General features: G+C 58.5%; 1 protein-coding gene across 2 annotated transcripts in view; it reads left to right on the plus strand.

Annotated features, from left to right (window-relative positions):
• Positions 1 to 12,931, plus strand: part of TRPV4 (transient receptor potential cation channel subfamily V member 4) — a 35,700-nt gene that overhangs the window by 14,991 nt on the left and 7,778 nt on the right. For both annotated transcript variants that reach the window (XM_028528804.2, XM_036013791.1), the window contains 10 exons: positions 1,461 to 1,633; positions 5,882 to 6,034; positions 6,821 to 6,961; positions 7,543 to 7,841; positions 9,222 to 9,401; positions 10,715 to 10,873; positions 11,035 to 11,127; positions 11,440 to 11,513; positions 12,226 to 12,391; positions 12,634 to 12,700. In XM_028528804.2, the coding sequence (XP_028384605.1) occupies positions 1,461 to 1,633; positions 5,882 to 6,034; positions 6,821 to 6,961; positions 7,543 to 7,841; positions 9,222 to 9,401; positions 10,715 to 10,873; positions 11,035 to 11,127; positions 11,440 to 11,513; positions 12,226 to 12,391; positions 12,634 to 12,700 (1,505 nt within the window). The remainder of the gene's footprint in view (positions 1 to 1,460; positions 1,634 to 5,881; positions 6,035 to 6,820; positions 6,962 to 7,542; positions 7,842 to 9,221; positions 9,402 to 10,714; positions 10,874 to 11,034; positions 11,128 to 11,439; positions 11,514 to 12,225; positions 12,392 to 12,633; positions 12,701 to 12,931) is intronic.

Below are 12,931 nucleotides of genomic sequence, written 5' to 3' on the forward strand. Positions count from 1 at the left end.
CCCACCCACCCACCGGTCCCTCCTTCCATCTTGTACTCGTCTGTTCCTCTGTCCATCCATTCATCCACCCACCCGCCTGTCCATCCTTCCATATATTTGTCTGTGCATCCATCCATCCATCCGTACATCCATCTACACATCCATTCATCCACTACCTGTCTTTCTCCCTGCCCATCCACTGGTCCAGTCCATCTGTCTATCACCATTCAAATATCTATTTTACCTATCTATGCATCTGCCATCTGTTTATCCAGCCCTTTACTCATATGGTCCCCCCACTTACCCACCACTCACTCGCCCACCCTTCCATCCCCTCATCTGCTCACTGTTCTGTTCATCTAGCCAGTCAGTTATCTGTCAGACTAGTCAGCATTTGTTCATTCATTCATTTCTAATAGTTTCCTAATTTCTCTCCCTCCCTTCCTTCCTTCCCTCCTTCCTTCCTCCCATTCACTCACCCAGCTATTTGTCCACCCATTTGTTCATTCACTCATTCATTTGCTCAGTCACTGACTCACTCATTCATTTTCCCATCCATCCATCCATCCATCCATCCATCCATCCATCCATCCATCCACCCACCCGCCTTCTCCTGCTGGCACACACCCCAGCAGATAGCTGGGGATGAGGGTGTTCTTTTCATTTCATGTTTTGGCTCAAAGGTCCAAGTTCAGGAGCAGATAAAAGGGGGGCTGCTCAGGTGCCACGAGGGGCCGCAGGAGCCTCTGTGTTCCATAATCAGGAAAAGCGCCTCCTTTTCCTCCCCTGGCTCCTGCCACTTGGTGGGGGGGCTCTCTGGGGAGGGCTCTCTCTGCCCCTACAGCCTTGCCCCCTGCCCCTGCCCCACAGCCTGCCCTGGCCTCAGTCTCCCCCCCTTGCCCCCCTCCCCCGGTCTTCCTCCTCTCTCTGCTGCCCTCCTCCCTTCTCTTCTCCCTCTGAGTCTGCCTGTCGTCCTTACTGCCCCTCTGTCTGCGCCAGGCACACAGTAGGCACCAGATAGTGGTGTCAGCAAACATTTATTGGAGAGGGGGTCCTCGAATGAGGCACCTGTGTGCACGGCCCCATTTTTGTCAAGCGTTTGTTGAATGAATAAGTTAGTGAGTAAATGAATGGTTGAATAAACAGGTGAGTTGCTTTACCTTTTAGTCTGGTGTTCTCCTTTTATTTTCCCAGTATCTTTGTCTCCTTCAGTCTCTCTGCCTTAGCCAGTATTCAACACATGACAAATGGAGGGGCAGATGGATGGATGGATAGGCAGGCTTGTGTATTTCTGTCTTTCTTTCTCCACCCGAAACACAGTTGGTACTAAGTAAAGTGTGTTGGATAAAACATCCTTCTGTGTCTCTCCTCTCAGTCTGTCCCCAGGGCCCTGGCTTCAGCAGCCGCCCTCCCCCCACCCCAAGGGATGGTGGGGTGGGCAGGGGACAAGCCCTCCCATCACCCTGCCCTCCCCACTCCAGGAAGCAGCCGCAGAGCCCCAAAGCTCCTGCGCCCCAGCCGCCCCCCATCCTCAAAGTCTTCAACCGGCCCATCCTCTTCGACATTGTGTCCCGGGGCTCCACCGCCGACCTGGACGGGCTGCTCCCCTACCTGCTAACCCACAAGAAACGCCTGACGGACGAGGAGTTCCGGGGTGAGCCCCCAGGCAGGACGGTGGGCAAGGCAGCCAGCGATGAGAGGGGGCCCGGCATCGGGGCCCTCTTTTCCCGTAGCATCTTCCCCTGGGTCAGTCGGCTGCACTGGCTGGGAAGAGCACTGGACAGGGAGTCTGGTCCTGTGTGTCTTCACTATATTACTGAACCTCTCTGGGCCTTTGCTATCTTTACTCGTTCATTCATTCGGCCTTTATTTAAGAACGTGTCAGTGTAGTAGGTAAGTAGAGTTCACCTACCAGGGTTCACGTACCCCCTCCACCACCCACTTAAGGGATGTGTGGCCTCTCTGAGCCTCAGTTTCCTCATCTGTGACCTGGGGAATGATAATAGCAGGGTTCTGCCTCCAAGCAGGGAGAATTCCGTGGTGCTGAGCACAGGGCACCTGGGTTCCTGGGGAGCCCCTGCTCCCTCCCAGGAGAGCTCGGGTAGGGTGGGGCATGGGGCCGAATCCCGCTTCTGCTCCCAGCCTCAGCCCCGTCCTCACCCAGCTTTCCCACTTCTGCCCTGGGCTGAAGGCCTAGTCACCACTGCCCAGGACCCCCTAGCCCAGAGCGCCCACCCTCCGGCCTTGCCCAGGATGCAGACACCTCAGGGCGCCAGCTCCCCCCACCGCCCCAGTCCCCCTTTCCCTGTAAACCCTGGAAGGTGGCCCGGGAGCCCCTCCACCTGTCAGCCACCTACTCTGGGCCTGATACCAGGTGAGCCCTAAGGTGCTGGCCAGGGGTCCCACAAATCAACATAAAATGGCAGGAACTGTGTTACCTGCTACAGAGGAGGGCCCGTCCCCGGAAGGCAGGCCAGGGCGTACAGCTTGGGGCCATCGAAGCGTCAGGGAGGTCGGCAGTGGCCGCTCGGAGACTCCAGGGACTGGAGGTGGACGAACTAAGCAGGGCGGCCGCTCTGTGGTGCATGGTTCTCCCTTGTCACCCCGACTCTCCGAACACCAGAACGACCCATGCAGTGTCCTTGTGTCGGTCAGAAACATAAAACTTTAGGATTTATACGTTACCATATTTATAAGAGACTCTCATTCCTGGTGCAGGCCAGGCGGTGTCGCCTTGTTTGGGGCACACGCTTAGCGCTGTGGGAGAATGGGGGTCTCCTCTGCTCTTGAGGGTCTCAGTGACAGAGTGCAAACCTTCTCACTGGAGGTGGCCCACGCGGCAGCTCTGGCCCAGTGGCCCCCCGCCTTCCCAAGTGCATTAGGCAGAAGTGGGGAGCCTTGGGGCAGAGTGAACCCCGTGACCTGGACACTGTGGGGCTGATGCCTTGGGCAGCACATGGAGGGCTTGCCAAGGCTTCTCGCTGGCTTCTCCTGAGTGGGGGGCCCTTAGCCCAGGCTGCGAACCCCCAGGCCAGTGTGTCTGTGCTTGAGCGTGGGTGGGGGACTCTAAGGAGGCTGGGGGGTCCCTGAAATTGTAGAGGATAGTGCGTGCATAGAGGGGGACTGACGATGAGGCCCGTTAACGTAGCTGCAGGGCCCCTCCCTTGCTCCGGCCCCTTCCAAGGCTCTGGACTGAATTTTGAGTTCATACTTGCGTGTTTGTTTTCGTAAACAAGACCTCCACGTTGTGTAAGTCTCGGGCCCCACAACACCCTGGATCTGCCCCTGCACGTTTTTCCAGCCAGAGGCTCATGAGCTCATCTTTGACCCCCCACCCCTACCCCCACCACCAAAGTTTGACAACCTCCTCTAACACCTGGGGCAGCCCCACCCTTCCCTATGGGCAGAACCACTTTTGCCACCTGGTGGTTGTATCATGGAACTGCATGTCCCTCCCATTTCTGGGAAGGCACTGTATTTGGCATCTCATCCCAGACTCCTGGCTGGCAGCCCCCAACCATACTATAGCCTAGGTCTAGGGGTGTGGAAGCTCAAACCCAGGGTCTAGTTCCATGCCCTACACTCTGGGTTGCCTGTGGTTTGACATTACCTGTGATGCCCAGCTCACCTGTCATTGAATGTGTATTAACTTACGGGTCTCCTACCGTGTGTTAGGTGCCGCGTTCAGCATAGAGTGAACAATGGTGAGTGAAGCAGGTGTGTCCCTGTCCTCAGGGTGCGCAAAGTCTTCCTAAGTGAGACCAGCATTGATCAAGCAATCACAGAAATAAACGCACGGTTACAAACAGTAACGTGTGTCAACAGGAGACTGCTTTAGAGGGTTTGACCTAGCTGGGAAAATCTAGGAGAGCTTCCTGGAGGAGGGGACACTGGAGCTGAGTATGGACGAGTTGCAGTTAACCAGGTGAAAACGGGAGGGACTAGGTGGGGGTGAAAGGATAGCATGTGCAAAGGCCCTGGGGCCCACTGTAATCAAAATTATCCTTGGCGCCACCACTGCCCTGCCGGGTGGAACATGGGCTGAAGGACACCAGAGGGGCTTGTAGAGACCAGGCAGGTGCCTGGGGCAGCGGGGAAGATGGTGCTTGGGCCTGGGTGGCAGCAGCAGAGATGGAGAGCAGTGGAGGGACTGGAGACACAGGTAGAGTCAGGAGGACATGCTGGGGGCGGATGTGGGGAAGAAGGGAGGACAAGGACAAGAGAGATGCAATGGTTTTAGTGTGGCTGGGGACACCGTCCTCTGAGGAGGGGCTGCATGCAGCCTGGGAAAGTCTGGGAGGGGCTCTGGGGAGGGAAAGGTGATGAGGTCAGCCTGGAAGGTCGTAAACTGCCCGACAGTGAGGACACGATTAGAGAACGCCCCGAGGCCTCCTGGAGGTTAGAACGAGTGTGGGTGTGTCTGGACACAGTCCCCAGGGCCTCGCCCACACGGGGGCAGCCCCCTTCCCGCTTAGGCAGACGGGGAACTGGAGTCTCTTCTTTTTTTTTTTTTTTTAAGATTTTATTTATTTATTTTTAGAGAGGGAAGGGAGGGAGAAAGAGAGGGAGAGAGAAACATCAATGTGCGGTTGCTGGGGGCCGTGGCCTGCAACCCAGGCATGTGCCCTGACTGGGAATCGAACCTGTGACACTTTGGTTCGCAGCCCGCGCTCAATCCACTGAGCTACTCCTGCCAGGGCTGGAGTCTCTTCTTCATTCGAGACACTGTCACCCAGGGTCGACTCTGGGCTGGGCGCCAGGGAGAGGCAGGAGGCAGCCAGGAGTGAGGCTGGTACAGTAGCCTCTCCCCTGGGGGCGCCGGGACTGCACCGAGGCCTCTGCGAGTCGTCCAGCCCACGCGCTGCCCACCGATCCCCGCACCCCGGGCACGGCTCCTGAGCTGCCTCCGTGGGATAGTAACGGCAGCGGTAGCACTTGTGGGGGACTTCCACCTGCCTGGGGCAGGGCTCACCCACAAAGGTCTGCAGCTCACCCATCTCCCTGTGTGGCCTCAATTTAGCTGGGAAGGAAACGGAGGGAGCAGAGCCAGGTGTGAACCCCAAGGCACCTGGCTCCACACCTGCACCTCCCACCCACCCCTGATCCCATCCCTGCGTCGGCTGGTCCCGAGCCCCGGCTCAGTGTTGCCACGTGGCTGATCCACAGGGGAGTTCTCTTCTCCTTGGTTCATTCTTCTAAGGTGTAAATCAACTCATAACCATTAAAGTTAATACAGGGGAAAGAAAATTGCAAAGGGACATTAGCAAGTGTTAGTGGCGGGTGTTACGGACCCATTAGTACCAGAGACTGACTTCATGAGGGAGATTGGACAGCGGGTGAGACGTCGCTTACGGTGTTATTACCGCTGCATCTGCGGATCCCCCAGAGTCCCCTCCCTTCCCCCCTAAGGTAATTCATGTCTGCCATGGCAAGCAGTCCTCGCTTTGCGGAGCCTTGCACCTCCCCTGCTCCCCTCTAGGGGCGCTGTTGTAAACGATTCGCGGAAAGAATCTGTGTTCATCACGTAGGTGTCTGGCCTTATGGGGTTCACAGCCCTCGGCGCATTAAAGGCTCGGAAAAGCCCCTGTAGGAAAGGAATGTGGTTGGCTCCATTTCACCCGGCATTCCCCTCATCTGTTTGAGTTTTAAAATTCCCTCCGAATCTTATTTGGTACATACCAACCTTTCCCCAGGCTGCAGCTTCCCACACTTGGAAGAGCTTCAGCCCCCGAGTTTATTTGACCCCCTCAGCTTCATGCGGGCAGGTGGGGGATGGTTTCAGAGAGGAGACATGACAGAGTCAGGAACTCGGGTCCCTGGCAAGTGCCCTGCCCCCTGCTGCCCGGGCGTTGCGGGCCGCAGGCCCAGCACCCCTCACCCTGCACTCCGTCCCTCTCCCCAGAGCCGTCCACGGGGAAGACCTGCCTGCCCAAGGCCCTGCTGAACTTGAGCAACGGGCGGAACGACACCATCCCCTTGCTCCTGGACATCGCGGAGCGCACCGGCAACACCCGCGAGTTCATCAACCTGCCCTTCCGGGACATCTACTACCGAGGTGGGGCCCTGGGCGGGGTGGGAGGGATGCGAGGGTGGCCGGTGTGGGGGCGGGCACCGTCCTCACTTGTCTGACCACTGAGAGCTTCGGACTGGGCCCCAAGGGCCAGCATGTGCCTAGAAACCGATTGTTGAATGAGTGGATGAATGAATGAATGAATGAACGAATGAATGAACTCTGATATTCTGGACTCAGAATCAAAGGTGCCAAGATTCTGAGATGCACTGAGCCTCGTGGTCCTTGAACTTGGAATTCCTAAGACCTAAGATGCTCTGGGTCCGGACACATTCAGGCCGTGTGATTATAGTTCCGTGGGCCAACGGGGCTAAGAAGCAAAGGTGTCACGAGTCCCAGCTCCCGGGTCTGAATTCTGAGATTTTGTGAATCAGGCCTGACCTTCCAGATTCCCGAATGTGAGGATTCCGATTCCATGGATTTTATACACTGAGCCCACAATCCTGTGAGACCACAAGGCCGTTGTTTCTTCTAAAGCCTCTCGTGAGCCTGAAAGGTTCCCCAGTCTGGGATCCTACAGGCCAGGAGCCCTCTGAGCCTAGGCTGCTGCTTGCACGCTACAGGGGGAGCCAGGGCTTTTGTGCGGCACGGATATCAGGTCCGGGACCGTCTGTCTGAAGGTCCACCATCGCTGTCCTCGGGTGCAACCAGCGAAGGCCCTGGCCCCGCAGCCCCACCCGAGTTCCACACTCTGCACTCCGCCCTCCTTCAAGACACACCTGGCCCCTGCTTTGCTGGAGCCCTGGGTGACCGTCCCCCACCCTTCTCCAGGTCAGACCGCCCTGCACATCGCCATCGAGCGCCGCTGCAAACACTACGTGGAGCTGCTCGTGGCCCAGGGCGCCGACGTCCACGCTCAGGCCCGGGGCCGCTTCTTCCAGCCCAAGGACGAGGGGGGCTACTTCTACTTCGGTGAGGAGGCCTGGTGGGGGCTGGGAGGTCTGGGAGTCTGCACAGCCCTGACCCCTCCCCAGGTTTCCAGGGCTCAGAGGGTGCCCTGTGCACAGGCTACGTGTTGGTCTTGGTCGTTGAGGTCTTGCCTTTGAAAAGTAGAGCATCACCTCACTTTGCCAAGCCTCAGTGTCCCCATCTGTACAATGGGGTCATTGGGGGTGCCAGCATCCCGCGCCTTTTCGTGTGCATCCTTTAGTCCAGTGCACGCTGGGACCAACTGTCAGAGAGCAGGGCCTGAACGTCATCAGCACCATGTCCCAGTGGACCAAGGAAAGATTTGGAATGTCACCCCTGCTTCAAGGCATGCGTTATGTGGGGTTCAGGGTCAAAGTCTCTCACAGCCTCCAAATTGCATGGCCGTGGCCCCCAAACAGCCACACCCCGTCTTCCCAGCATCACCCACAAAGGTTGCCCCTGTGAGGTCACTACTGGACACGGTCCCACTGACCATTGGTGTCTGTCCCCTGAAAATCTTCAGGCAGAATCCTACCCTGGGCCCCCTTCACTGACCATGTCCCCTTGCCCACCTTGGTCCACAGGGGAGCTGCCCCTGTCGCTGGCTGCCTGCACCAACCAGCCCCACATTGTCAACTACCTGACGGAGAACCCGCACAAGAAGGCGGACATGCGGCGGCAGGACTCCCGCGGCAACACCGTGCTGCACGCGCTGGTGGCCATCGCGGACAACACCCGCGAGAACACCAAGTTCGTCACCAAGATGTACGACCTGCTGCTGCTCAAGTGCGCCCGCCTCTTCCCCGACAGCAACCTGGAGGCCGTGCTCAACAACGACGGCCTGTCGCCCCTCATGATGGCGGCCAAGGCGGGCAAGATCGGGGTGAGTGCAGGGCGGGGGGGGTGCAGCCGGCCTGCCCACGCTTGTTGCTCCCACAGAGGAGGGGCCGCTGCCGGCATGCGTTGCTATAAACACACGCAGCCCCCTCTCATCAGGCCGGCCCCAGTGTGCAGGTGTCCCAGCTCCAGAGCCTGCTGTGGCTCCCTGTTGTTCAGCCAAACTACTCAACTCCATCCCAGAGCCCCTCCCTTTATGCCACCCCGCTGGAGGCTCGCCGCCCCACTCCCACCTGCTGGGAGGAGCCACCGGTAGAAACCTGAGTCCCAGGCCTGCAGGACCCCACTGCTGGGCCACTGGGTGGCCAGGTCCTTCCCCTCTCTGGGCCTCACAGCACAGGGCCCCGAGCAGGAGGGCTGACCTCTGGGGCTGATGGTTCTGGGGCGTGCGGCTGTTTTGCACGTCTCGGAGTGTTGAGCAGCACCCCTGGCCTTAACCTGCTAGATGCCAGTAGCAGCCCCTCCACCACTGTGACAACCAGAAATGTCTCCAGATGTTGCCGAACTGTGTGCTGGGGCCGTGATTGCCTTGGCTGAGGACCGAGCCTGGAGCACTGTGGAGTCGGGAGTCCCTGGGTTCAAGGCCTGGCTCTGCCGCTTCCCAGCGCGTGACCTCAGGCATCTCACCCCTTCTCCTTGTGCCTTAGTTTTCTCATCTGTAAAATGGGGGCACCAACAGTGCCTGGAGGTACAGTGTTGTTCTGTGCACTAGATGAGATGACTGATGTAGTACGGAGCCTGGGATGAGTAGTAAGTGCTCAATAAAAGGTAGAGGTCATTATCACTCGATTAAAAATGCAGCAAAAATTACTACCACTACAATTTATACCAGTCTTGAGGCAGTGGAAAAGGCCAGGTTTAAATTCTGGCTTTGTCCGGCCAAACTGCATGGCCTTGGGCAACTCCCACCCCTCTGTGTTCTTCCGTGTCCCTGTGTGTAAGCCCATGAGAATAGGAGTGGTGACAGGAAGGGCTGGTCTGGGGGTTATTAGTGGAATGAACACAGTAGCAAGCACGGTTGATGGCAGTTTTAGTTACATGAAGGTGATACGCATTACAAGTCACATTGTTGAGGCCGGCCTGGGTTCAGTCTGGCTTCAGCTGTGCGTGTGCGGCCCGGGGGAACACCCTTCTTTTCTCTGAGCCTCCGTTCGCTCCTCGGCAAAGCCAGACAGCAAGGGCATGGCTCGAGCAAGATGCTGTGAGGAAAGGGTCTGGCACACGGCGCATGCTCAGTGAATATTTTCCTTCCCCCTCCCTCTCCTGCTCTCTGGGGATGTAGCGTTTGATGGGCTGTGCCCAGTCCTCCGGGTCCTCCCAATTACGCCCCTCCCCAGGACCCCCGCCCCTTCTTTCTCCCCTGCAGGTCTTTCAGCACATCATCCGTCGGGAGGTGACGGATGAGGACACCAGACACCTGTCCCGCAAGTTCAAGGACTGGGCCTACGGCCCCGTGTATTCCTCGCTGTACGACCTCTCCTCCCTGGACACGTGTGGGGAAGAGGCCTCTGTGCTGGAGATCCTGGTCTACAACAGCAAGATCGAGGTGGGTGCCAGGGCAAGGCCCGGGGAAGAGGGGTGTGGGCGAGGGCAGGGGAGGTGACCCTGGGCCCAGTCGGTGGGTCTGTGGGCCGAGTGCGAAAGAAGGTGCCGACAGAACACTCGGAGAGACGTCTGGCGCTGGGCGGGGAAATGAGAGGGTCCCAGGGTAGGGCTTCAGGGTCAGGCTGGACTGGGGCAGGGTCCTGGCTCTGCGACTCACGTGTTGTGTGACTCAGGACAAGTGGCTCAGCCTCTCTGAGGCTGAGGGTAAGGGTAGTGCCCGTCCCACGGGGCTGCTGGGAGGACCGAATGAGTTGACTTTAGAACAGCCCGGCACAGAGTAAACGTTGGGTGTCGGCTGTCATCATTAGTAGTTGTTACATGAAGCTTCGAAAGCTCTTTTTCTTTTTCCACGTAGCAGTGTTTTGCAAACATCGTTCCGCACCGTTAAATATTCTGGACTCTCCTTGCTGCGTGCACACGCACCACGTTCTAATGAACCGGCCCTCTCTCCTTGGTTGTTTGGGTTTGCTTCTGTCTTGAACTGTCAGGAATAATACTCGACCCGCCTTTGTGGCTGCGTGGTCCCACAGCCGTGTGGTTGTGAAGAAACTGACGTCATTGGCGGGCCGCGGTGCTGCACGAATGGGTGGAGAGTGCGGGGCCTGGACGCAGACGGTCCCCCCCCAGCCCTGGCTCTGCCCGGCTCGGACTGAAGCCTCCTCTTGTGGGAGCTCCCTCCCTCATTGGGAAGTCAGTGACAGGCTTGACATCGAGCAAGGGTCGCGGGAGGGTGAGTGTTTCCGGTGCAAGCTGACCCATTGGCAGTTTCTGCCCAGGGAACTGTGTAGAGAACGATTGTGCAGGACTCGATTGTTGATGTCTGCCCTGGTTCATCCTTGGGAAATTGTGGTTAGTCAAGTATTTGTCATCCTTGGGCTACATTTCCCAGTCTTGCTTCCTGAATTGGACTTTCTGAGGCGGAAGCCCAGGGATTTTTACTTTGGGCAAGCTCCGTGGGGGATTTTGCTGCCAGCAGCTCGGTACCATCCCCAGATTGGGGTTTGGGGACCATGAGAATACTTTCCAGTGCTGGGTGCTAGGGATCCAGAACAGGCTGGACAGGTAGGTTGGGGCAGGACTGGGCAGAGCCTTGATCGCTGAGCCCAGGACGTGGGGGCTGATTCTGCCCCCCCCCCCCCCTTGAGTACGGCAGAAGAGTGGGTTAGGAGGAGAAAGCGTGCACGGGGCAGAGGCTGGAGTCAGCCTGTCCGCCCCGAAGGGGGCCCCTGACCGCCCCGCCCCCCCCCCCCCCAGAACCGCCACGAGATGCTGGCCGTGGAACCCATCAACGAGCTGCTGCGCGACAAGTGGCGCAAGTTCGGGGCCGTCTCCTTCTACATCAACGTGGTCTCCTACCTGTGCGCCATGGTCATCTTCACCCTGACCGCCTACCACCAGCCACTGGAGGGCGCTGTGAGTGACCGTGAGCCGGGCAGGGGCCCGGACACCCAGCAGGAAGAGAAGGAGGGAGGAGGCTTCCGGGACCCAGATGTGGGGGATGTTGGGGGAACATCTGGATCTGGGGCCAGAAGTTGGAGGGGCTGGGTGACGCCCTGCGTGTCCCCGCCCCCTAGCCGCCCTACCCTTATCACACCACGGTGGACTACCTGCGGCTGGCCGGGGAGATCATCACGCTCTTCACTGGCGTCCTGTTCTTCTTCACCAACGTGAGTGCTTGGCCCCAAACCCCTCCGCCCATCTCCTCCCCTTCCTCTGCGACTTGTAGCTCCGCGCTCCTCCTCTCTCTCTCCTCCTCCCCTCCCCCCTCCCCCTTTCATCCTCCCCCTTCTCTTCCTTTGCCTCCTTCTCCAACCCTGTGTGCTCCTCTGCTCTTCCCTCCTCTCCCAACAGAAACGAGTCCATCGGCTTTTCTCTGTGCCGCAGTCCGCCTCGCTCGCTGTTCTCTCCCTTGCTCCCCACCCCGCTCCCCGGCACTCCTGCGGCTGCACCCCATTCACCTGCTGCCCCCCCGCCTCCAGATCAAAGACTTGTTCATGAAGAAATGCCCCGGAGTGAACTCGCTCTTCATCGATGGCTCCTTCCAGCTACTCTAGTGAGTAGAGGCCACGGGCTGGCAGCCCCGGGGTGAGGAAGATGGGGTTGGGCTGGGACGTCATCCAGATGGGGGTGTGGGGGTGTGACCCTATTAGGAGTGTCCAGTTTATGCAGCTGGACATCTGGAGCCCAGAGTCAGGACAAGGCCTATCAATGTTAAGCAAGAGGGTCTTCTGATTAAAGCAAGATTCTGGTTGCTAGAGAGTTACCACATACACCATGGGTAGAGGTAACTTCTGGTGGTGGTGATTGATTGCTTATGTCTGCCTGGAGTGCCGGGTGGAGAAGAATCTTGAGGTTGTGTCTGTGTTTAGTGGGGGAGAGTGCGGTGGTTGATGAAGGATGCCTGCCTAGGGCCCAGGAGCAATCAGTACACGTGTGCGACACCTTTCCCCTTAGAGTTACGGAGCAACGCAGTCCCTTAGCCACGAAATCTGCCCCGAACACCACTGGATCTTTCTCTGGCAGCTCCGAAGGGCATCACTGTGGGATCTGGCAGGGCGTCAGGGTCATTGCACACAGTCATGGTCAAGTGACCTGGTTAACAGAATGCTGGGGAACCCAGGGAACCCGCTTTGTTTATCTTCTGGGTTTCCGAGGGAATCGGGATGTCTTGGCACCGGAGGGCCCTGGGCGTGTCTCCTGCTTTGGGGCCTCATTGTCCCTTCTCCCCTCTGGCCCGACTTGTGGTCTCTCTCTGCTGCCCACAGCTTCATCTACTCCGTGCTGGTGATCGTCGCGGCCGCCCTCTACCTGGCCGGGGTGGAGGCTTACCTGGCCGTCATGGTCTTTGCCTTGGTCCTGGGCTGGATGAACGCGCTTTACTTCACGCGCGGGCTGAAACTAACAGGGACTTACAGCATCATGATCCAGAAGGTATGGCATGGGGGCCCGGCGGACTGTGTGCCCCGGAGGGAGCCACACACGCCCTGTACATATCCCCCGTGTGCAGACCGTGCCCTGGGCCTGAGGACGAGGGGCAGGTGGGGGCAGCGGGCAGGGTCTGGGCATCGCGGGGACGGGGGGACAAGGGTGCAGTGGAAAGAGGGTCTGGGATGGAGGCACTGGAGAAACCACATGTTCCGTCTTTGCCTCCGTCACCCCATGGGGGCCTTTAGATCCTCTTCAAGGACCTGTTCCGCTTCCTGCTGGTCTACTTGCTCTTCATGATCGGCTATGCCTCAGGTGAGCTCTGGGGGCCCTGGAGGTGGGGCCGGCGGTGCAGGGTGGGGTGGGGCGAGGACCGGAACAGCAGCCACACTGTGTGGAGGGAAATACCCAGTGCCTGCTGAGCTCTCACTGCGTGCCAGGCACTGGGTGGAGTCCTTTCCCATCCCCCCTGCATTTAATTCTCCCGGATGCGTCTGGAAGGTGAGTGCCTTTATTATGTCCTTTCACGGGGAAGGAAACCAAGGC

The sequence above is a fragment of the Phyllostomus discolor genome, chromosome 13, assembly GCF_004126475.2.
Source record: "Phyllostomus discolor isolate MPI-MPIP mPhyDis1 chromosome 13, mPhyDis1.pri.v3, whole genome shotgun sequence".
In the NCBI taxonomy this organism is placed as follows: domain Eukaryota; kingdom Metazoa; phylum Chordata; class Mammalia; order Chiroptera; family Phyllostomidae; genus Phyllostomus; species Phyllostomus discolor.